The following is a 27,019-nucleotide window of genomic DNA, read 5'->3' as shown; positions in this document are numbered from 1 at the left end:
TACACGTACATTTTTGAACATATACAGGAATTTAAATTTTATTGCTGATTTACTCTTTATAACGTTGTAGAGACGTTAAGAGTTTTTGGAAGCAAGAGGGATTGAAAAATTAGCAACGCCTTCGCCGGGAATCGAACCACTGACCTCTGAAATACCGGCTTAGTGTGCTGACCACTGCACTACGAAGGCACGCTAGGAAGGCGGGAGAAATTCCTTATATACTCCCCATCTTAAAGGGCGACTGGGGTTTTTAGGGGACCCAATCGTCAAATCCTGTTTATGGAATATCATCATCTAACACCCTTTTTAGTTCGGGCGCCAGTGTAGAGACATTAGGTTAATTGGAAAAGCCGGAGAGATGAAAAATTAGCAACTCCTTCGCCGGGAATCGAACCACGGACCTCTGGAATACCGGTCCAGCGTGCAAACCACCACACCACGAAGGCACGCTAGGAAGGTGGGAGAAATACCTTATAATATTATATCTGAATTTCACTAGACGAGACACCATAACAGTGCCACTTAGATTATTTACGTCATTTTCTTCTTTCACTTGCGTACGGGGTTCGTGTGGATTTGGAGTGAATAACGACGACAGCACTTGATGGAATATCGAAACACACTTTATTGGCTGGTATTAATCAGGAAAGCTCCAAAATCACGTTTTACAGTCGTCGAAGATCTACAATAAACTCGCTGGAACAATCAGCGACACGGCCTTCACACTGTCGGGCAATAACGGTGGAGACAGCTTCACTGCAAAGCACCAGAGTACAGCTCCCGACTCTGCTCTGTCCTTCTCGGAACTCCAAGTACTCTCGAGACTCTCCACGATACAACTCGCGATGCACTCGACGACACACAGAGCTCGGCTCCCGACACTTCGGTTCGGCCGTTGCCGGAGCTCAACACGCTCTCTCGGCGATGCCCTAACCGCGATACACTAAGAGACTCTTCGATGCACTCGACGACTAGCTCGGCGCTAGACTTCGAGACACTCGCTTAATGACTGACTATCAGCTCGCTAGACGAGGCACACACTGACTCGCCCTCTCGACGAGGCACAATATTTGACTGCGGACCAGCAGGGTTTATATAGTATTCGGGCTTGTGTTCGAGAACATTCTGGGCTAAACTGGTAAGAATTCGTTCCAGAAGGTTCTCCATCCGTCCATGGTATATCGCCAGTTTTGTCGCCAAGTGTCGACAAATGGGCGATTTCTCGCCAAATGTGGCAACCCTGCCTTCCCTTGTCATTTTATGGCACCCCTAAAACTTTTTTGCGGGGAAGCCATCTTACCGCACCTGCACATTTCGTAACAATGTTATTTGTGTTTCTCTTGCAGTAATATCATCGGCGAATTACTGATACACAGAGTGAAATCGCAGAGCACTGGAAAATTTGCATAAGCGAAAATCTTGGTGAAACGTGCAAATGACCTAACATTTTCTGCACCTGATATACAGCAAAACCTATCGAGAAATTTGTTAGCCAATTCATGCATATCAAATAATTTGCTTTTATAAATAAGGCTTTAATTAAACGTTGCTTGCGGAGATCTGTTACGTTTCAATCAATTGCACTTAGCTAAAGAATTTCGAATGAAGGGCAGATAATTGGAGATGATGGTTTCTCAACTACATGCATAGGTCATGTTTGGACGGAAATCGCACAGCCTGCCACGTTTGCTCTCGAACAGTTATTACTGAGTTGTGAGGATCGTCTCATTCGACGGCAATTACTATTACTTCTACAATCGCTTTATCAGCTATGAAAAACCGAAGATATTTTTTTCATGACTCATCCCATCATCCCGCAAATTTATGTTCGCTTTGCAGAAATAAGTTTGTATGTACCACTTCATCGTTAATCACTTCATAGCTTATCTTCGTTATCGGCGCTTGAACTGACGAATAATTTGGATGTTAAGTAGCTGTCATGAAGTTGCTTTAAATCAAGTCAAATTGTGTGTGAAATCATTTTCAACGACGAGTGCGATTTTTGTTTCAGTTCCGACGTAGACGGATAAATGTATAGTGCTGATGTGGCGAATGCGGAAGTCCAGCTTGACATGTCTAACGACGTACTATTATGTTTTTGAACACGGGCTTGATAGTCTGAGAAACCATCATCTAAGCTAATCGCTCTCCTCTGATAATCATGAGGATAGTTTAACGGCTGCTTAGTACGTTCTCGAGGTTTTTGAAGCTGTAGTTCTCCTTTAATAGCAAAGTAAACAAAGCAAGTCTCGCCATGTTACCATGACCAGCCTTCAATAACTGCATTTTATTCAGATTTTATGTTGAATATCGAAATTCAAGTTGTGTCATCTAGTGATCAACAGCACATAATTTAGTTTAAATATTGTTCTTTTATTTTAAACTTTAAAAACTGCTCAGCTTTAGACGATCCAAAAGTAAAATACTTATACAGGTTTGTAAAAAATAAGGCATTTATATCTCGAAAGAAGTTCTGTTATATCTCCTTATCGTTGGAGTTAATTCACAAACCAGTTGTTTAACCAGTGCTGAAATTACACGAATTCAAATTTAGTGTAGTTTAACTCTTCATCGTAATGTTTATACATTAATCTAGATGGCATGATCAGATCTATAGGGCAGTTTATTTTAATAAACTATCAATAGATGACAATCCTATACGCCCGTATGTTTTCTGAAATATTTTTTACTAGAATATGTTTCTTAAAATCTAAGGGAGCATGTAGTCAAGCGCATTCTTTGCCAAAAGTTCTGCGTACAGCTACAAAAGTACTGTTTCTTCCTCTGTCTGATACAGTTTTATAACAAAATATACTCATGGTTGAAATGAAAGCCCAAATGAGAGTTTTAATCATTGTTTATGGAAATGCATCCTTGAATATTTTTATAGCTAAAACTGCTTTAAGCCTGCTAGGATTATCAGGTTTAATATTTTGTTTCAGTTGTGTCGAGGACAGTGCTAACAATCTTTTTCAAATCTTTGGATTATTTAATAATAGAATTCGGCTACTATATGCAACTTTAATTTATAATTACCGCTGTTTCTTTATCTTTTGAGGGCTTCAGTATATTCCCAAGGCTGTCAAAAAGCATCCAAAATAAAATATAAGATGCTAAAAATTAAACAATATGTTACAATGTATCATATTTGAATAATTATGTGACTGAAATGTTTCAATATAACTTATTTTCAATCCTTATACACATTTTAGTTCTTTTCCCATTTCTCATTTTATTAAAAATGTATTTTTTGACACATTTACTGTAGGTACATTTTTTTAAACACTCTTTAAAACAGGTAGTTATTTTCCACGTTTCTATAAATAGTTTATGTTTTTAAACACTCAGGTGTAAGTGAAAAACAAAAAATAATAAAAAAGTTGTTGAAAAGTTTATTTTTTGAATATTTCCAAAAAAAAATTGCTAATCAAAGCACTAAAGATGTTTAATTGTTGTTCAATTGTCTATTTTTTTAAATCATGCCAGATATTGTGGAGTCAATGATCTTAGAAAAGTCTCCTGACTAAATCACTATCAAAACTTCTTCACGAGATAAAAATGAACTGGTATTATTTTAAGAAAATAAATCATGAAAGTAATCGTCATATTTGATTTTATATATGTATTACAAATTAAAATTTTCTGAGAAATAGTAACATTAATTTTCTTTTAGTAGTACCTTAGTAATACGTTAGTAATTAGTACTTTAAAACTTAATAGCATTTTAGTGGTTAGTAATTTAAAACTTAATAGCATTTTAGTAGTAGGTAATTTAAAACTTAATAGCATTTTAGTAGTTAGTACTTAACAGTACTTTAGTAGTTAGTACTTGGTAGTAATACTACTTTTAGTAGTCCCTTTTGTTGGTAGTCCATCGAGCCTAAATGTGCATAATATTTCCTTCTCATTATATATTATTTAACTTTCTTCATTGTAGAGTAAGAAATTTTATTAATTAGTTTCTCAGTTTTATAAATTAAAATAAAGAAAATTTAGTAAAATAAATTTCCGTATTTTTTCGTATTCTTCGTAGTAATATAAAAATCATTTTAAACTATTAGTTAGAATAATTTAACTAATGTGATTGGAAATAGTAGCTTGTGCTTGATTTTACGCTTACTTATGCATATATAATTGATTTTGAGATGAAGGCTTGTGAATAAGCAGTTTATGGAAAGAGGAAGTAATCGTGTCTCTGTATCCTTTCCAAAAAACGAATCTTTCTGAACCTCATTGCTTGGACGAATGATTGAAGTTTGCAGTGATCACTAAACATTTCAAAACAAGCCGATGGTGCACAACCAAATTCCCATAAACTAATGATCCGGGCATTGAAGATCAGATGCAAAGCGCTCAATGAAATGCGTGATGTGTTTCAGTTTCTCACATGTTTAAAAAACAATTAAAGAAATGTACTTCTTTTCCTATGCGTTTACGGTTCACGCTGCTGTGGAAACCTATGGTCAAGGTAGTGTCTTGTATTGAAAGATACCGTCATCCGGATTTATTTTCGATAGAAGTTCTTGTATTTCAACATTTCTTTGAAAAAAAATGTATTTTCTTTTTAATTCTCTTTGCAGAATACTGTAGTAGAATTTCTTAATATGAAAAAGGTTTTAACGCTTTTGCTTATTAAATTTTTTTTTGTCTATAACTTATTTGGAAAATACATCTTCATTCTAAAGTTCATATCCCTTACCATGTAAAGCGTTAAATAATTATTCACAGTTCTACAAAGAACAAATTTAGATTTTTTTAGAAAATCGCCGAAAATGAGATGAATGCATGTTCGATTTATCAAGAGTTGGTGATAATTCGAAATCTAAATAACATAGGATTTATTCTGGAAGACTAAGCCTGACAAAGTTGATATATCACGTTTAATAATACAGGACTGACACGCTGTGGTTATTCTGTTAACGACTGATACTTTTTTTTAATGCTATCAAAAGAATATTTTTGTTTTCTTAAGTGATTGCACTGAACGCAACTGTTTTCATTAATCATTAATTCTGGCTAAAGTTTTGTTACAATAAAAATCAGGTGTCCACCCATTGTAGCAAATTTTTTCAATTAATAATAAATGTCATTGAAGTACGTAAACAAGGTCTAATTTTTCATGCCGGTCTCCAAAGTGCGGCAATGCAATACTTATCGCAATTCAATAAAATGATGTCATACTTATAGCTGACTGAAGAAAAGTAATTAATGATTTTACAGTAGTATCTTGGAAAAAAAAAAAAAAAAAAAACATATTTATCTTCACCTCACTCTTATTTAAATTCTGTGTGTTTGTTAGCTAAAAGAAGACACATTCTAGTAGATGTTGTAAAATTTATCTTGAGTTTTAACAGTTAATGTTTAGTTTAAGCCACTTTCCTGTCGCTTCTTAATTTCAACTTACAATTTCCGGCCAGAACGTGTTTCAGAATAGCGGTCAAATGCAAAAGAAGAAAGAGCAAGTATTTAAAGTTCTGCTGACTTCATGAGAGAGCCAGAGATTCTGAACAGCGCGCATTCGCCTTTTTAGGTTACTCTCTAAGCTATTTTTACCCTCGGCCGTACTTTAGGCCCTCAATAGCTTCGCTGTTAGTTAGCGTTAAGGGTCCAACTCTAGAATTTTGATAGCTTCGGCTACATCTTTTTAGTTAAGCTTTATTTCTCAGTATTCCTAAGTTTAAGCCCCAGTAGAGGCTTTGCTGTAAACTCCGAAAAGGAATCAACTGTTAAATTTATTTTGAATAATAAAGGGTAATCAACCCTTCGTACGTTTACGTTTCTATCTTTTCGAACTAAGCGATTATTCGCTTACCAGCTCTTAAGGTTCCTCAATTTTAGCTGAAACTTAAAGGTTGATATCTTACAGTGTAATAAAATAATTCTTATGAAAATAAACTTTATTTAGATAACTATGCAATAGACTGCGTTTATATGAACTTATTGAAGAGGAATTATATTGGATAACACTTTTTTTTTCCGAGTAACAATTTCTGGCAATGAAAAGGAGAAATAAATATTAAGTTGCTAAGAATGTCCTCGTCATTTTAAGACTTGACGAAATATATCTTCAAGATAACATTCTAGAAGCTTTTGCTACATAAAGAGTTGGTATAAGGAGAAGGAATAGTGTATTGAGGCTATACGCATCCTTTATGTATGGGTTGTAATGTGCTTTTGAATAAGCCTTTTATTTGTAGCTACCTGCTTTACGACTTCAGATCAGGATTTATTGCTTCTTTTGTATTCATATCACTTTCAACGAAGGTATGAAAGAATACAAATGTAAAGTATTAGATCTCTTGCTTTGCTGATGGCAATATATGCATGAAAGATCGGTCTCATTCACAATACAAATTTGCTGCGAATCACGGCAGACACGCGTTTTAACCATATGTAAAACTGATTATCCCTTAGAAGTATAAATTCAACTGGCTACTTTCACATACTTGACTTGACAATCAATTCAGAAGTCAAACAACAAAAATCAGCGTTCTTTTTCAAAATTTTCACAGGACTAGTTTCGATGGTTTTACCGAACCACCATCCTCAGCTGCAAAATTTGCGGTTCTGAATTAGTACTTATTCGGCGTGTTATTGTGTCTTAATTGACAATCAATCTTCAGTGGGATGACCTGTTCTCCAACAATTATCAAGTTAAAGTGTCTACTTGCTTGTTGTATTATTGTCACTCTGATGTCTGGATGAATTTTCTATCACAAGAGTTAAAAAATGAGTACATGTGTGGCAATCTGCATGTTCCCTAGCCTTTCAGAAGCTCACATTCTTGATGAGAAGGGTATTACGATCCCATTGGCCCTAGACATGTGTCCTTCCTTCATTTTCTTCTTTTTTCCCCCTTCTGCTTTCACCTTTTCCCCTCCTCGTTGTGATTTTCTTTTCAGAGGTTACGACTCTCTGTGAGGTGCTGTTACAAACCTTTTGTTTCTGGCTTCTCCTGGAGAGAAAACTACCCACGTATTCACCACATGGGGATTGGAAAGGAGATGATTGGTAGTTGAGGAGCGAAGTACCGTCGCTGCTTTATGTAGTATCAACAAATCTAAATTCGTTTTGATCTGCACGTATTTTCCCACGATATTTAGGTATCAGTAGGCAGTGCTCTTTCAATTAAAATAATATGTTATGGTTTATATATGCAAAAATATATTGTTTACTTTTACCCAAAATCAAATCAGTTTTTTTTAAGAATGCAGAGAGCTTAAATCTGGAAAACAGAATTTTTTTGAAATTTAATATAATTGTTATCGTGGATGAAAAAAATCGTTACGCACTTACATAAACATAGACAGACATCATTTTTAAAGTAAAAGAAACGTTTTGTGGGAACTCTAATTCGTGCTAATTCTAATTATTCACTGAAAACTCACTAATTAATTTTTGGACCAAAACCTTACCTATGTATTTAGGATGACGGGAGGTAAACAACTAAATTTTATGAGAAAAAGAGTTTTTTTTTTTTTTTTTTTTTTTATTTAATGCTGTGATGATGCCTTGAATTTTTCTCCTGAATGTCTTGTTGTTTCAAGAAGACCTCTGCAGTCAACAGCCATCTTTTTTTTTTTTTTTTTTTTCTAATTCGCTATATATCATAAACACTTTTGAAACAGCTTGGTTTTTGTGGCATTCTTATGAGTAAAGGTATCGCTTTCCGTTTCATGAGTATTGCTCAGAGTAAAATAGTAAAGCGATTTTGGCAATGATAGTGAATGTCTTTAAAAATTACGCATTCTTAAGGCATCAGGTAAAAGAAAAGACTGGTTTCACTAACTCTGAAAATGTCTTTAACTGATATCCACATAACTTCTTTGGATAAACTCTTAAATTTTCAACAAATTCGCACTAATCGTAATAATGCAACGTTCTACGTTGATGACTGAGTAAGTAGCTGTCGAGGTGCATACATGCGTTTATCGAGAGACCGCTATAAATAGCTCTAAATAAAATTATTAAGTAAGCAGAATGTAATGGATCCAAGTTTTCAAACCAGAACACGGTCTGCATTCACTTCAGAAATACAGCCTGCGTGCAGTTAGTTGTCTGGATGCAGAACTCTGAAATCTTCGTGTAAGGAATACTCTAATTCCCAATGTATAGAAGACCAATCATTATTCACCAAGAAGGTTTTAATTAGTGAACTAGCAGGTAATGCCAAAGAACACTGTGGAAATGTCAAGTCGACCTGTTGTTTTTAAATGCATAAAAACTTAGCAGAGAATCTTAAATCCAATCATTATTCACCAAGAAGGGGAATTTTCTCACATGTTTTAAACTTGAAGAAATTGTGTAAGAATAATTAAACGTTCTGAAAATCTTACGTAATACATCTTGGACAGAAGATCGTTCATCTCTGCTTCTCATTTGCAGAGTACATGTTCGATCAACAATTGATTATGAATAAATTATGTATGGATATGCACAATCTTCTGTGTTGCTGAAATTAGATCCCGTTTTCATCATCAGGCTTTGAGGATTTGTTCTGGAGCTTTTATAACCTCTCTGGTGCAGTCTGTATGCAGAATGCTTCGAACAGTCTCTTAAATTGAGATATTCTCTTTTTTACTAATATTCTAATGTAATGATGCAATCTAACCATTCTGCTCTAGTTCGTATGCTCTGTAATTCATATAATATACTATTCCAAGCGCGACCCCTATGTTTGCCTTTTCTTTTCCGATGAGCAATTTTTCTCTGCTTGAGCAATATTACATGTCCGATAGGAATGTTCTAGTGGAAAAGCGCTTTGAAATTCCTCCATGGTATGATGATTCTTGATGTTTTCAATCACTTTTACAAAAATAATACAAGACAGGTCTTTTACAGACAACTCTTTGCTGAAAACAGAAGCCAGTGTGATAAATGTATCTCAATATATACTGATATTTCAAAGACAGGACATTGTGTTGGTACAGCTTTTGAAACTCAGAGTTCAGTCTTCTGTTTTCATTTCCACCAGGTTTGCTCAATATTCACATCAAAATTCTGTCTTATCTTTACACGATTAAGGCATTATCTTTTATATCTAAATAGCGTTTGTGAAAATTTATCCTTTACCCTGATTCATCTGCTGCCTTAAAGTTTCTGAGAAATCCCTGTGAAGAAAGTAATGCTTTAATTGTTGAAATTTTGAACCAAAAGGCAAACCTGAAAAGTTGAGGTTTCGAAATTCGTTATTGCTGGCTTCTGGGACATGTGGCAACGAATATATGGCATAAAATTAGTGAACTAGCAGGTAATGCCAAAGAACACTGTGGAAATGTCAAGTCGACCTGTTGTTTTTAAATGCATTAAAACTTAGCAGAGAATCTTAAACAAATGGCAGAACATTTTGCACATTGAGATAAATTGCTCTCGACTATAAGCGTTAAACTTATAGTCGAGAGCTAAGAGTCTGGCAGAAATAAGGTGGATGAAGTTCTTGACGAAGAATAGACCACTCTAGAATCAAACATCAGTATTTGTTGAAAGATGACGAGTGTTCCCGTTTTGTTCCGCTATGCAAACGAGATATTTTAATCGAGTATATTTTAAGCCAAGTGCTATTGCAAGTATCGCACATATGATCTAATGTTTTAATACTTTTTTATTCGCATAATTTTATCTTTTTAATTTACATTGCATTTACCATTTTTATAGGTAAGCTTTGTCCCTTTTGTACAAGTTTGAAGAACTATTTTTTATTTCTGATGTTATAACGAGCGTAGTTGATAACTAAGGAGTTTTTGTATTGTGTGAAAATATTCTTTCTGGTTTTACTAAACTTTTTGAAGTTTTAGCTCTTGAAGTTCTTATGATTATTTTAATAATTAGTCTTATGTTTGTTGTACAATGACTTTTTTTTTTGTTTTGGCCTTTTAAACTCAAAACAACAGAATAAAAAAATAACATTAGTTTAGCCAACTCTTACTGAATCGGTGTTATCAATAAATACTCTAAGAATTTCAGTCAGTCTCTGAGAACTGAACGCCGAATTTTATTAATAAGAGAGAAAATAACCTTTAAATTGTACTTTGGGAGAAGAGATCAGTGCGGTTATTTTTCTAATAGAAGAATGTCTCCATGGCAAACTTTATAGAGAAAATGAATATGGGGGGGGGAGAGCTTTATTAAAGCCAACAGATTTTAAATAACGAAGTTTCTGTGTAAGCGAAGATTGGGAAAGATAAAGAACACGTAGTTGTTGCTCAGGAATTCTATTATGGAGTTTAATTAGCTGTTATGTTAAAAAATGTACCGTGTAATGCCATTTTGGAATCAAGTATTAGGTGTTTCGTGTTGAAAAAACAAGAGAATGCACTTGCGCTTACATCATTTACAGTGATTTAGGACATAACTACTTTTTCTTTAGATAGAAGCATATGTTGGTTTCAGGCAACATATTTCTTTCTAGCAAGGCCACTGTTTGTTCAAAGTGTTAATTTACGTAGTAGAAATATATAAGTACCCAGGAGATACTTCGGACTCGCTTTTTGGCGAACAGAATAGCGTGAATATCGCTATAAAGGAAACCACGTGAAGTTTTTGTTCTCTTAGTAAATACAAAATGTGTGTCTATATATTAGGCTGAGCGCCGCCTGAGATAACCACTGACCTGACTTTGTTGTAAAAGCCTTACAGTGTTAATAGTCATCCTGGCAGAAGGGAATATTTCTTCCGTGTAAAAATATAAATATAAATATTACATGGGCATACAAGGCCTGTGTATAAGCATAGATATGTTTATTACAAACATTGTCTTGTACAAGTTACATGCGATAGTTACATAAAATTATGACAGTTATGTGAACATTTAAACATTATCTGAATTCATATTTACAATACTTTTACTGAGATAATCGAAGTAAATTTGTAATTCATTTACACATTGACTGGATTTTCAATGTCATTTTTTAAAGTGCTTTATAATATTATTTTTATCAAGTAGATACAAACTGGATAGTAATATGCTTACATTACAATAGTTTTGCTCTTACAGTCCTGTTACTATTCTACTGGGTGAGCTATTTTTCTAGTGTTGATTTTTCAGTTGTTGTAATATTTTGAATTGCTGTTAAAATTATGCTGCGAAGTACAATTCTCAAGGGAGGGGGGAATTTCTTAGTACCTTGCTGAGTATAACCTGATCACCTCCTCTATTTTAGTTTTCGTCTGCTTGTTGCCGCAGTAATCTCCGCTCATTGCGGCCAGTATTCACTGCTGGCATTTTTAAATGCAGTTTATCGGTTTGTGGACAGTTGAAGAGAAAGTGATCTGTATCATCTACCGCACCACATTCACACAATTCTGATGCTCGTAACGTCAATACCACCCACTTTCGTTAGCACATTAGTGAAAAACACTGAAATATTGCGAGATTTAATTATTTGCAAAGCATTTTTGAAATTTATAAACTGTTATATTTTGAAGGTATGAAAAAGAAAATTCTTTGAAGGTAAAGAGAGAGAATCTCATGATGGACAATGCTGGCATTTTTTGTTACTTAAATTAGAAGAAAAAAATCAAACAATAATTATTCAAAGACTACATAAAATTAGGACTGAATTCATAAAATACAGATGTTTGAAGAAGACTTTACCACTGTTTAGCCTTCTAAATACGTGTGCTCTACATGTACATTTAAACCTGGACATGAGTCTTCCAGACTGTTTTTAGAATTTGATTGCGTTTGTAGAAACCAGCAGCTGAAATGCTGTTTCATTCTTTTGTCACATTTTATGAACATGTGAATTTTTTTCAAAATATCTGTCCTTTAATGTACGATTGCATTTTTTTGGAAACAGAAAGTAGCCTGTAGGTTTCATATTTTGTGAATAAATGAATGATAAATAAACGTTGTATTTTCTTTGCCATGAAAAAGCTTGCCGGTAACTGCAAGGAGCGAAGAGACCACAAATGTGCACAAATGCACAAATGTGTTTTTTTGTATAATTTAAGGACGACATACAATTACAGTTGTGCAAAGTTATTTCATAAGATAAGCAATGGCAACAATAAGCTAACCTATCCCGATCTTGTGTTTAGTAGAGATCCGAGTGTAATAACTTTTAGAATCGAAACTTGCTCTTTTAAATAAACGACTTTCATATTTAACCGCTGTTCGACGAAGACTTCCTCTACTAAGTGAGATGAATGCCGAGTCATTTACTCCCTTCTTTGTCAGCATTATGTCCGAAGGATTAGCATTGAGTTTAAAGGCATCAGAATTCCTTCAATGAGGACATTCTAAAGTCCAGTAACCTATTTTTACATATCGATTAAAAGACCGATCACACTTTCTTCGCATCGATCTGTTCAGGAAATTGAGAGGGGGTCGTCTCTTAATGGCAGTCTGCGATGGAACCACGTCGGTGTAGTTTTTTAAATATAAAAGACAGCTGGCTTAAAATTATGAATTCATAACTGTAATAGTTGACTTTACTAAACATTACACAAAGCCAAGGAGTATAGATAATCCTCTAAAATATATTATTCTCTAAAGATTTTAACAGAAAAATTATTTTAAAAAAATCATTTGCAAATGTAAGTAAATTTTTCAACAGTTAAACTCCGTAATAATGTACATTCATATTGTCAAGCTTCAAATGTATAAGCGCACGATAAGCTTCTCAGTGGGAAATTCAGTTCCAAAGCTAGAAGAATTGCATTTTGATTAGTTTTTACGAAACCTTGCAGAGATTAACAAATGTAAACTTTTACCTGTTTAGCGGGTAGTTTTAGAATGATCGTGTTTATGATGGTAATACCGTTTTTAAGTGTCTTCTTGTTTAATCATCTAATTTAATTATCTTCTAGTATAGAAATTAATTTTAGTTAAAATTATCTATACATTAAAAAAAATACTTCTATTTTTATAGTTAAACATCCACATTTCTTACGCGAAGCCGATATGCCGAAGAAAGGAAGAAAATTAAAATACGAGTTAAAAATGTATAGTGAATTGCAGAATCAACACAAGTTGCTGTATATGAAACCTTGTTAGACCTTATCCACTGTGGTTAATGAGAGGAGAAATATCATCAACGTAATCGACTCAAATTGGGGAGTTTTATTTTTCCTAAGTAGTTCAGTTTCAGAATAACACATATATACATATCAGAAATCAAGGAATTGAGAATTTCTCCTCACACTCGCATCCTTTGTAGAATAGACTTTCCAGTATTTCGAGCTCGAACCAATTTTAGTACATTCTTAAATACTCTGATTTCAAAAGCTTGCATCGATACATTATTAAAACAGTACCATAGCTTCGCCAATCACTACTATTTTAGTACTTAACATTATTAATCTAAAGAGGAAAACTGTGCTAGAATAAGATTCTTAAAGTTTTTCGAAAAAGATCATAGGCTTCCAGCAGAAAACCATGGAGAACTTGCATATAATTTGCAGTGACTGGCAACTGAATTTCTTTTACAGTGACAGTATTCTTCTGGTGTACTTGTGACATGGACTACCAGATGCCTTTATGGATAAGTTCAGTAGTGTAATATAAGCCCATAATTTAATAGGAAAATTGTTTAAGTATTTATTCTTTGGGAACTGGTGTAATTTCGTAACTTTTCTTAGTTTCAGAATACTTTTGGAAAAAGGAATGACAGAAAAATAAAATAAATATTCTTTAAATAAAATAAGAGAAGCCTAAAAGAATTCGACAGTTCCTAAATTATGAAGGTTAATCATAATAAACATAAAATGCTAAATCACGAAGGCTATTGTTAATGATAGTATGAACTTGGAGTATGAAGTTCACTCGTTAATGACAGTCTTCATGATTAGTTCAAACAATTCATGATACAGAATTGAGTGTTTCCGAAAATCAAAAAGTTCAGAGCCTAAAAACTGTAAATAATGATCATAAAAAGCTGCAAAGGAAACGAGTGATTGATAAATACAGGAAACTCTTGAAGAAACACGTGATAAGTTACAGAAACATGCGAGTTTTCACTAGGGCTATAGCAACATGATGCTGTAAAAAGTAACACAATGTTAGCCATTAAAATTGCTACACCAGGAAGGAAAGCAAGTGACATAGTCGTATTTATCGTACATATAGAGATTAATGACAGGAATACATGGTAAAATGCGCTGGTGGTTTAAGGGTCACTGTGACTAGAATTCAATATATAGACCTGTCTCATCTGGCAGCAATAATGGATGTAATCAGGCAGGATATCGCTTAGAACTGAGCTTGGATGAGAGATGAGCTTATTTAATTCCATGCGTTTTCAATTGTATGTCAGAGTTCATCAGTCCTAGTGGCTGGCGAGTGGTGGTGTGCCAGTCTCTAGGCAACCCATGACCGGATCTTCTCAATGGATCATAGATATGAAGAACGTATTGGGCAGGGAAAAGTCGTTCTGTGTCTCGTTTGTCTCACCACTGCAGGAGCACTTGCCTTTGCTGCAGCGACAAGGAAAGCCGCAACAATGGTCGCCGTACTGACACTCCGTAGTGCGGCAGACGTCGATGCACTATAGATGTGGACACTGCCACAGTGCAGACGAGCCAAGGTCCTAACTCAGGATACGTGATGTAGCTGTACAACCCAGCAAGACCGAGAGGACACATGTCTGTCCTCTCAAGCGTTAGTGGGCTGGGACCACTAATATTCTACATGACGTTCAATACTGCCCTCTTGGACCCACCGATTCTATATTCGCCTGACAGTCATAGGAACTATAAACAGTTCCGATAAACTACGATGCTACCGCGGTAGAGTTCCGACACTTGATAGGACTTTTCTCCTTATTACACGATGCATAGTACGACCTTTACACAAACAACCAACATATGAGCAACCTGCTATGCGATCTTACCATTTATACACAATGCAGATAGTATTACTCATACTTGATTTGTGCGCATGCTCGAAAATTAATTATTTGTATATGCAATATCTTTAATTCAAATTTGACGTTTGTTGTCTGACGCCTTCATTGTGTATCAATTTTAATGACCAGTAATGTAGAAAATTGTACAAATATTATTCAATCAAGTAAAGATAAAATAAATCACAGAAGATTTCTGTAAAAAATTTCTGGAATCAATTAATTTGTAATTTTCGAACATATCTTTGTGGTTACTTATAAACTTGTTTAATTTTATAGCACAAAAGCAGAATAATTTTTTAAGAACATTATACACTCTGTCACAAAACAATATATGCATTCAGATGGAAACGAACTAGTATCACGAAACTTAACATGTATGTAGTGCATGACAAGATAAACAAATGGTTGCAAATTCAGAACAAAAGATCGTTTTCTTAAGAAGTTATAGCATGAAAAATGTTACAAATCAGGAAGTAGCATAGACACCTCTGGCAGCTATACAATTCGAAACACGGCATGGCATCGAATCAAGTAGGTCATGACCCCGTGCGAAAGATCATGACATAATCTTTGCAACTTGGCAGTTAATTCACCAGTTGTCCGGGACGGTTTCAGTTACCTTCCAAGCATGCCCAAACATGCTCTTTTGGAGAGAGGTCTGGTGACCTGGCAGGCCACGAGAGTGTAATATCCATGAAGACGTTATTGCGAGAGTTGTGCTGTATGTGCACAAGTGTTGTCTTGCTGATAAATTTCACCTAGACGGCTTGATACCGTAGGAAGACAACCGGCTTTAAAATGTCGTCCACGTACCTGTGAGCCGTCATAGTGCCTTGAAAGATGAGGTCATTTTGTGCCCCAATAAATAGCTCTCCACACTGTCATACCTTGTGTAATGTCCGTACACCACTGGACAACAAATGCCGGATCGGATCGCTGGCCTGGCCGCCTTTACACGCGTGTGCGTTCGTCATCAGCAATGATAATGAATCGGGATTCATCGCTGAAGATCACATACCTTCAGTCAGTCACACTCCAGCTTGCCCGACTTCGGTAAAAATCCAATCGGCACTGCTTATGATGTGGGGGCAGTGATAGGCATCTTAATGGACGTCGGCAAGCTTCGGTTAATCGTCTTTGGTCAGTCGTCTTCGGTCAGTCGTCTTTGATACCACGGGATGCCTGGAATGTGGTATGTGGCGTCGAATCGATGCTAGCGACGTTTTTGGTGCGGAAGTGACCGCTTTTATGATTGCATGATTCTCGCGCTCATTTGTGTTTCTCGGACGTCCTGACCCTCCGCGACGGTAGACTATCTCTTGTCGCCAACATTTCGCTCCGACCTGGCGGCAGATAAGCCTGTTCGACCAACCTGCTTCTCTGAGGCCTACTATACGCCCCTTCTCAAAGTCCGACAGCTGTTCGTTCTGCGGTCGGTTATGCCTCAGAGGCATCTCTAGTCACGATACTTTTCAGTGCTGACATTTCTTTTTTCCTGCTGTTAACTGCCATTGAAGAAATGTATTTACAAGAAACTCTTGCCGAACGCGGGAGTTATGTCATTAATACATTGCGTGTACGGCAAAATCGTGTTCAGCAAAGTAAACTTTCTATGTGAAAAATGTATTAGTATAGTTTTGATTTAAAAATATGTAAAATTTAAGAAAATCTAAATATTGTTATAATTAAAAGAAAAAATGAACCAAATATGTTCTTGTTGTGACTTATTTCACTTGCCTGACAGTATTGTCAGATCAAGCCCACGAAATTCGTCGTGCTAAGGAGAGCAAGATTGCGCCTATCGTTGGTAAGAGCCTTGAGCACCATAGAGGTGACAGTTCGACTTTGCTCAGTTAAGCCCCCAATTTTGAAGGACAGCACCCCGGAGAGACAGGTCCGAGGACCTGGAAGACCCCTCTTCCCTTACCACAACCTCTCTAGAGGACTTTCGGCTCGCCGCATATTTAGAGTGCCCCCATGCCGCACAGACACTATACATTTGCATACATCCATGCCTTCTTCGAGATTCGAAACCGGGCTCTTCGGTACGCTAGTCAGCGTCGCTGACTATTATCCCGGTTATGTGGGATATTATTTAGTGACGTGAAACAAATATTATTAATTGGAAGGATTTATATTGCTGCTTAAAAAGTATGTGATCTAAGTATTATGTTTTCCCTAAACTGGCGATTTTTGCTTGGGATAACAAATAACGCAGCTCTTTGAAAGTATAGGGGAGAAGCATACAGTTTTCCAATGCCTCTCGTCAAGTGTCTTTTTTTCTTTGTTTGCATGAATCTCCGTTGCAAAATAATGCAATCCGTGCTCCGTTTTTAGCAAACTGTTTAACTTATTGAAAGTTAAAGGCATTTTATCTTCTTAATTAGCACTGCTTTCACTCTGGGCTGATGTTATAAGATTATTCAATTCTTTATTCGTCATTTCTTGATTAATTCTTTGATGTGTACCATATCCATATCTGAACTCCTTTGCCGACCACGGCTTTTGTAATTTGTGCGATTTCTTTGGCTCCATTTTTATGGAAATACTTTAAAATTGTTTTACTTGGTGCCAGAATTGATGCCAGCAAGCTTTTACTGTTCATGAATGAACATTGAGCAACCTAAGAATGAAATTCTAGCGTTGAACGTATCAAATAGCGACAATTAAGATAAAGAGCATAAACGAACTTGCGTTCTCAAAATTCGTGCTCGGCGAGGGTTTACTCTACTTAATGAGCGGCTCCATTTTAAAGGGCAAAGCGAAGATTCACTTTCAACTACGGCGAAAACTATATTTATTGAATGACAGCTTGTCCTATTTTCTAAATTACGAAAACAGTTTTATGATTTGATTTCATTATTTCTTTGCTTCCTGTAGTCCACTTTTTAAATAATGCTAGAATCACATAGCTATGTAATTAATTACAGCAATGTTTAAATGGGCTTTCTATCTGGAGAAATAATCCTTTCGTAGACTAAAGCTCCAGATAAAATAATACTGGAAAAAGGAAGTCCGGCACACTATAAGTTTTACTATTATACAGTCTTACAGATAATCATTGATAATTTTCACAGCCGAGCAGAATGGGTGAGAAAATGCTGTTTGTAATCCCAACATGCAAAATTTGTGCGAATTGATGAACTATAGTATGCCACACCTTGGACTTTAGAATTGGATTGCTTGTTAATACTATCCAAATGTTCTGTTATTTGAACTGAACTGGATCAAATACCATGTAGGATTAGGACTTTTTTAAGAAATGAGTTTATAAAAATTATAATAAAATATAACTTCTTTGTAGAATCATCAGGTTTTTTCTAAATTTCGGAACAGGAGACGTAAAAATTATGCAGTGCATTCTCCGGGATTTGAACTCAGACCTTTCCACTGCTAGCCAGACGTGCTTTCCAGTTACACCACGAAGGCAAGCGATACGAAAGGAGAAAGTATCTTACATCATAAATTTAAATTTTTCAGTTAAAAAGGGGCTGTAAGTAAAAGACAGTTCTACCGCTTGTATTAATGCTGTTTAAAACCTTCGAAATTAAATTCGTCTAGTATGATAGCAGTAAGTGATAAAAGTTTCTACAGAATCGTTTACTTGATTTAACAAGTAGAGAAATGGAGTTTCTTTTTATTGCTTTCCTTGTTTTTTACTCAATCACAGTCTCTCTAATTCAGAAAATCGCCTCTCAACTGGTATGAATGACTTTTAGTAACATTAGAGCCCTTCAAACTATTTTCATTGCTTTTCAAAACTAGCGAGTACAAGTAAAACACAAATTGCTCTAGAGGTTACATTCTTTCGATTTCTGGGTGCTTCTTTCGAAAAGAAGCTAATTCTTGAAGATTAATGTCCTCTGTACCCAAGGTGTGAAGAAAACTTCTAATTTTAATAACTGTTTTCAGTACCCATTCAGTAACTCCGTTAGGTTGAAAAATTAGATCTTTCCAAAGCTTTATTTAATTTTGCATTAAGCTTTTATTATCTTCTATTTATGTTTATCTGTATCGCATACTTGGGCAGCTGTCACTGATTGTTGTACTTTTTTTTAGAGTATTGAAGATCAAGTAGCATCTATCCTGTACCATTTAGGAAAAGTAGGTGCTTAATTTCATTTTACTCTTCCGAGTTTTTGTAGAAAAGGATTTTACTTTGGCTTTTGATTTAAAATGCTGCAGCTGTCATAGAAAAAATGGTAAATTGATTTGTTGACATAATTTGAAGGTATCAAAAGCAAACTATATATCTCCTTGTTTTTCATAAATATCAAATTAACAAATGCAATAATTCATTCATAAAACGCTCCTGATTCAATTCTCCAGTAATTTATTGGCAATGTTCAGTAACGTATCAAAATTAAAATATCTCCTGCTTGGGTAATTTGCTGTTTATTCCATCTGTAACATGAGTGTAAACCAGTACCTTTACTAAGTGCTCTACGAAGGCATTCAAATCTATTAGGCAGATTGTTCTTACCAGCCTTGCCTTAAAAATTAACTTAACTTGCACAGTGGAGACTGCATTTTTATCTGAGGCAAAAGATAATTTACATGCCGCAAGACGAGAAGAAAATGCACTTTTTTATGCAACATAAATTTTGTGGTAAATATTTTTTGCTCAGTATTGCAAGTATTATAGATTTTTAATATTAGATTTCTATGTTCAAGAAAATAATGCAAATTCTGATTTATGCTTTAAAAACGAAAAAAAAAATATATAATTCAACAAAATAACAAAGGTATTGAATAGGTGGATGCGAAATATGCTGCACGAACTTTCTGGCCTTTAAAAAAAAAGTGACATATCATCAGTAATATTTGCGAAATTCAAATATGCGAAATTCAAATAATTTGAATTTCGCAAATATTACTGATTTGAATTTGAAATTATTGTGTTCTGTAGCTAGAATAACTACGGGTGCCAATTTTTCTTGACAAAAGGAAAATGTCTGGTAACTTTTAATTGCCATATAAGCCTAGAATCTTAGCAAATATTTCATTACTGTGGTTTCGGTGTTTAACCTAACTGTGGTTTTAATAACTATAAATATTATTTTTATGTACTTTATCCGAATATACATTAATTGTATTTCAGTTGCAGTTCTCTGTTACAGGCAGTTCATGCCATTCGTTTTCCACCCTAGCATTGACATTGTTGTCTTCCGCCTCGTATAGAATATCATCTTCAGCTCCGTCCATAGCGTTGCTCAGCAAAAGTGATAACTTAAAACTACCAGAATAATTTTAAAGTGACATTTTCAGGGAAGGTTCATTTAATTCCTTTGTAAACAACAGAGCATACATTAATTCTTTGTTCAGCCGAGTACCCTATCAGAAACGGAACTCCTGGTAATTTTATAACGGTCATGTTTTCCTTAAACCAGCACCATGCCTTCGTACTGAAATAATGTTTATTTACATTCAGCCATGAATTACTCCGGGGAACTTGACACAACAAACGACCAATGAAATGCAAGCAATGAAGTTGGAACCAACAGCGAGGCTGAACAGCTGACATATCAAAGGATTAAATTGCTTTATCATAGGTGCGAAAGACCTTTTTTGTTTGGATAACTTTCTGTATGAAACAAAAATAAATAATTGTGATTTACTCATAAAATCGAAAGCGCAACTGCGAAGAAATAATCGTATGTGCTTGAGAATGACTATCACAACTGTGAACCTATGAAAAAAAATTAGGCATGCTGTTTATACATGCTCGAAAGATGAGAGAAAGTACTGGTACACAAGTTTTCGTTTCATTTCTGCAAAGCTCTTACACCTTTTTTCCTCCGAATGGATGTTGAAGCTGAATTGGCACTCGTATTTAGCTCAGCTGATAAGATCAACTAACGCTAGATGACCGGTTAATCAAAAATCTCGCGGTATATGTAACTGCATGTATAGAACATTTTAAATTCGGCTCATGTAGGAGTTTTCAAATTTGGCTGATTTTTTACAGTAAAATCATTCCTCTTGTCTTATACACGGATCGGTTTATATCTGAGAGCATACGGTGATTTCCGGATCAAATTTCATGAAGCTTTTCCCAATTTGGACGTCAAATAACTGGTAACGGCAAAATTACTCTTAAGGTAGCATATTAACATAAAATTCTGTTTGATTCTGTTTAGTTGGCAATTGATTTTGAAAGGTCGAAACTTGCAGATACGCTTAATTTTAAGCTAGGTTATACTGATGCGAATTTTAGTACATTTATGTAATAAAATTATATCAGAAAATTAATGCCGCTTCTTTTCTAAAGTATAATAAAAAGTATATAACGAGAAAAAAATATATTAACTGATTCTTCGATTTCGGTATTAGGAAGTACTGTATAGAGTTTCCTACCCAATACTACACAGTCTCTTTACTCTGCGATTGAATATATGGAATATTATTTTTTAGGTACTTATCCATAACCGTTTTGATCCAAAGCCGTGACTCGTACAACTCGCGGCCCACCAGCGGCCGAGCGGTAAAGTCGCTGAACACTGGTAGTTGGGTCCGAGGATCGAATCCCGCGAACGGGCTGGCTGCATGGGTGTTTTCGTGGTTTTTCCCATGTGTAACGTGTATACGAGCCAGTTTCCCTTAGAAAGTCCTCCACGAAAGGCATCCCTCCCCTTAGGCAGATAGCCCTAGTGTGCTTTGCCATAATTAAATACACACAAAAAAATACACACGTACAACTCGCAGCTTCACTAATTTTAGCGTTTAATATTCTGGGATTGCTTTATTAGCTTAATCGTTTCTTCGTATCCCCACAGGTAGTTTACGTGAAAAAAATTTTACTCAATTGTGATGATATCTTCATGGTATTTCAATTTTGACAAACAGGAGTATAATATACCACACTACAGCATGGAGTAATTTCGTTACTTTGAAACAGCTTCACTACAGGTACTACAGAGTTACATGACTTGTCGGAGGAATTTTAACTCAAGTTTAACGGAAGATAAAAATTTTTGCAAGCAGAAAGTTGAGCTGCGTTAAGAGTTTTGTTACCCAGCATTATACTTAATAATATAATATTATTACTTATTATGTTTCCCTTTGGGGAAAAACCGTGATCGAAACTTAATAAAATGTATACGATTTGTTAAGTAAAATGCTTAAATATGTTTAGTTCGGTTTATGTGATGACGACAAAGCCTCGACGGTTATCTGCCTAATGGGAGTAATGCCTTCTGGAGGACTTTCTAAGCAAAACTAGCTCTATATACATGTTACACATGACGAAAACACTCATGCAGCTAACCCGTTCACAGGATTCGAACCTTGGATAGTGCTACCAGTATTTAGCGACTTTACCCTTCGGCCGATGGTGGGCCAGTGGTTAAATACAGTAAATTAAAAGGCTTCATGCCACAAGTTGTTGTATAATCTAACTCATTCCGTTTATTTATCAGTGACTTGTTTATTTATGTTAAACACCAGGCGTCTCCGTCACCTATCACCTGCATTAGAGCTGCAACTTTTGCGCAGATTTAAGCAGTTCCATTTATATCTTCCATATACGTGTAATCCCAACAAAAAAACACTTTCTTTCCTAGACTATTCAATTAGAGCTCTTATTTACATGCAAATCAATAGCCTGTTTCTATTCTGCTTTAAACACTGCATTTTGTTTTAATTATATTTTATTTATTGTCAGTTGTATCATTCAATGCCTGACCTAGAATATCAGTGTAATCCTTCAATTTTCAGCTATACACATTTAAATATAAATTGAGAAACTTGCACTCAGTATCTTCTATTATATTTTAATATGGATTTATCTCCAATTTGTAGAATTAAATTGCTACCGACAACTTAATTGATGTAACACTTAATTGAACATTCAATTAACTACTTCATTAATTTATGTGTAGCGTATGAATTTTAGCATCCACTTTTCTGGAAACCCGTTTTGTGTTCCAAGATCAATGTATTCCCTGGTAAATGTTCAGAACAGTTTCATATAACCAAAAATGATCTAAGTTTATTCCAGAAAACCCTCTTCCCAAGCTTCTTTTGTATGATAAAGTGAAAAAATTTCAATTGGAAGGGAAAGCACAATTTCATAGCGTTTCAGTAGTGCATGTTACACGATGTAAATGTGTACAAGAATATTAAGCATATTCTTTTATTCTCTCTTAGAACGCACATGTATTTTTAAAATAAATAAGTGAAACAAAAATAAAATAATAAAATGTATTAAATAACACTTTTATGAACTAAAATACCTCTATCGCTATTCATTGAGTAAAATCATTATCTAAGCTTTCTCAGTTGTAGTACTCATATTAGGAGTTTTTATCTCAAGATTACAAGAACCTTGAGAGATTGTATGATAAGAGGGAAAGAACAGATATAATAAAGAACACAAATACATATTTAATCACTTGAAGCGCTACATTTAGTTAACAAACATGAACGTGATTATGTAACTTCAAGAAAAGGAACAAACAGCATTTGCTTCCTTTCAATTTATTCTTTATTTTATCTAAATTTTTATCATGAAAATGATAAGTAATAATAGCGGAAGAAGTTGATTGCAAAGTAATAACAAGTTGCTGGATTTCCTTCTGCTTTTTTCCCCCTCGCACAAGAAGAAACGTTTTACAGTGATTGTTTGCCCGAATATTCACAAGTAGTAAATTAGTAAAATTTTGCATCCACATTTAGAGAAATTTTTAGTAATTTTTCTTCCATCTCCACTTCAGTCTTTCATACTATGATACTGGAATTTGGGTTAATTTTTATCTTCAAAAATATATACGATCCTTGGTCAGATATTATTAATGACAGAATAATGTGCACATTTTGTTTTGGAAAAGAAGGGTCTGAAAAATTTTTCCCTAAATTATAGTGATTAATATAGATTCGTTATTATTTTAACGTGTGTGTTTCATGCATGATTTTTCATACTTCTCTTTATTTAAATCGTATCTCATTATTTTAAAAGATCCATTATTTATATTGTGCTAATATTTTCATTTCATACTTTTCTTTCTTTTTCCTTTTGTGTATGTGTGGGGAGGTAGAAGTGTTTAGTGACTGTATACTTGCTCGAAGGCATTTGTGAGGAATGGCTGAACCCATCAGTCATTTAGCCGTCTTATTACGGAGAACATAGTCCATTTACATCATTCTAAATTGGTTACCGTTCCAGGGACAACATTTAGCTTTTGATCATATTCATTTGAGCCCCTCATGTAGATGAAGATGTCTAGTGCTAATAAGAATTTTAAATTTTAATTTCAAATTGTCAAGACTAAACTTGAATTTGTTTGCAGCGGATACGTGAATCTGGAATATTTCTCTATATCCAATGAAAGATTTTAGAGGTCAAGTATTATTTTCCGTATTCTAAAAACTGAATTATTTTTCACGTTATTTCTTCCGTTTTAAGATAATGTAGCCGTCAAAAGTTTGCTAATTGCTTAACAAACTTCTAACGATTGCAATAATTTAAAAGGTACAGTGTACTCTCGATTATCCTAGTTAATGCCGGAAAAGTAGGTCACGAAGAATTGAAAAATATGGATAAGCCAAGCTATTAACTTTCATGTATATTTCATGTATTTCATATATTTCATGCATTTCATATATATTTTATGTGTTTACTTCTTAAAAAAATTAGCAGTTGCTTTGTTTTTGAGAACATTTAAATATTTATCGATTTTAATACGTATTTTTCGAAGAGCTGTTTTATCATTTTATTCGAGTCGCCTTTGGTCGACGAAGTCCAACAGAGATTTAACAGAAGTCATTACTATTTCGGAACTAATGTAATGTTTAGCATCTTCATCGCTTATATTCTTAGTATCACTCTCTACCTTTTCAGTTCCTGTGACATTTGAAACGATATCCGCATCACTGAAGCACAGGAAATTCGGCTTAGTTGAATCGCCATCGAATCAATTCTCGATGTTTACCCGGTCGACATTTTGGAAGAATTTCACATTTTCAGTGATTTGGCATATAGTTTCATTATGAAGACTTCTTCATCATGAAATAAATCTATGATTACTATATTACGAAAACTCTTTCTTCATGCTGGGACTTGAGCGTTTGTTTTTCACACACTTTCGCGCATAGCGTTGAGTGTGCGTGCATGGGTACCGCTACGCACGGATAATACGCAAATTGGATAATCCGCACCCGGATAATGAAGAGTAAATTGTAATCTGCTTTTAGAATGCATAATAGTGCTTGAATTTTACAGTACTAGATGGTAATGTTTCTTCTGAATCCTATATAATGCTGAGATCACATTTGCAGTATTTAAAAAAAAATATTTTCTTTGTGGCTTTGTGCACATTATACTTGCATTTGTAAAATTAGAAGTCAAATTAAAACTAAACTGTTGACATTGTAACGTCGCTGAACATCTGTGATGGAAAAACTCAGAATAGTTGTCTTTTTTTATATTTATTTTAAAACTCAACATAAGTTTTCGTAGTTACTCAAAAGATACATTACTGTAGGGAAAGACAACAGCTTTCCAGAAGCATGATGCATTTTGCTACCTCAGCGTTTCTCAGATAAAAGCCACGTTTGCGTTTCTCTTTAGCAGATCAGTAACGGATATTCCGCCAAGGGAGGTGTCCTTAAGGAGTCTTTCCATGATCACTTTCAGGCTATTGCGACGGATACTGTTATTCGTTCTCAAGAGAAACAGGAAATTATCTAATATAAACCTGATGTTTGTCACAGCGTCATTTAGATGTAATCTATGAATTAATTAAAATTCATATATACTGCCGTCGTCATAATTATACAAATTTCAACAATTCCTTAATTTTCAATCCTTCACGTATGGCTTAATTGTCATGAAAACGTTGGTATAATCATCTCTATACTATTGAAGAATTTTAACAGTACTAGTACCCTAAGTAAAACATTCAATTAAGGTCACACACGACCTGATGCTATAACGTAATTTTCCCTGACAAAATGAGAAACATTTAAAAATTTTGGCAGTCATGACGAGCAAGTTGCATTTTGCTTATTCATTGTGTAACTGCTCAGTACGGCAGGATCATTCACGCGAGAAAGAGAAAGCGACAAAATCCATTTGGCTGATGCAAGGTTTAAATTGCAATAACTAATATTAGTACTGGCCACTTTTTTGCATTAAAAGGCAAATTTAAAACGCATATTGGCTCTACATGTCACACATTATATTTTGTATGTCAATAATTATAAAAATATCTTCAATAATCAATTAAAATTATTTCTAGATAGTAGTTGTATCTATTACAAATTACTTTTGTATTTTTAATTATTTTTGTAAGCAGTTGTGTTACAGAACAAAACCAACCAGATATAAGATTATATGCAAATAAAATCCAAAATTTTCCAAACACTAAATAAATTTTCCGTAAAAATAATTGCAGTCTTAAATTTCAAGACCTTGAAATATATATTTGTAGAATCATTAGGTTTCTTGAAGCAGTAAATATAAAAAATGTGCAATGCCTTCACCGGTACTCCATCCTGGATCTCTTTAATACCCGCCGACTGTGCTACCGTTGCACCACGAAGGCATGCTGAAAGGAGAGAGAAAATACCTTATATACTCCCTCTTTTAAAGGGCGACTGGGGATTAGGTGACCCAATAGCCAAATCATGGTGCTGACGAATTAGCGTCCACCTCCTTTTAGTTAGTGCAGCACTGTAGAGTCATTAGGTTTTCTTAATCAAAAAACATTAAAAACTAGCAATGCCTTCTATACGAGACTCGAATCTGGACCTCTCTAATACGCGCTAAGTGTGCTACCGTTACACCACAATGATATGCTAGAAGAAGAGAGAAAATATACATTGACTAGCCATTAAAATTGCTGCACCTGGAAGGAAGGGCGAGACACAAGATGTGTCAGCAACATATACTCCATTTTCGAAAATTGCCTGACCTCTCCATCAGTGGAATACAAGACAAAGGCTGCCTATATAGTTCATGTGCTGGGCCTATCTAGTGGAACTAATATTTCAACAGCATCAGCAATGGAAAATGGTCTAATCACATTTCAGTTATTGCCAAGCTGGTGGTACGGCTTTTATTTAAGAGGAAGGATAAGAAAGAAAGTTAAGAGACACTGCAACGGAGCAAATGAGCTCTGATGAGTTATGATTGCTGCAGCCAAATCACGCTTCACATCTCCAAAACAAAATCC

At 34.8% G+C, this 27,019-nt stretch overlaps 1 protein-coding gene across 12 annotated transcripts in view; it reads left to right on the top strand.

Annotated features, from left to right (window-relative positions):
• Positions 1-27,019, top strand: part of LOC118187454 (uncharacterized) — a 533,306-nt gene that overhangs the window by 167,949 nt on the left and 338,338 nt on the right. For 10 of the 12 annotated variants that reach the window (XM_085808867.1, XM_085808870.1, XM_085808872.1 and 7 more), the window contains one exon: positions 18,906-18,950. The exons of the other annotated variants lie outside the window; for them this stretch is intronic. In XM_085808867.1, the coding sequence (XP_085664993.1) occupies positions 18,906-18,950 (45 nt within the window). The remainder of the gene's footprint in view (positions 1-18,905; positions 18,951-27,019) is intronic. 12 annotated transcript variants of the gene reach the window in all.

The sequence above is a fragment of the Stegodyphus dumicola genome, chromosome X2 (assembly GCF_044657685.1).
Source record: "Stegodyphus dumicola isolate Sdum_Otavi_A_Nest chromosome X2, ASM4465768v1".
Taxonomy (NCBI): Eukaryota; Metazoa; Arthropoda; class Arachnida; order Araneae; family Eresidae; genus Stegodyphus; species Stegodyphus dumicola.
The sequence above is the reverse complement of the archived record's forward strand: the minus strand, read 5'-3'. Positions and strand labels throughout refer to the sequence as shown.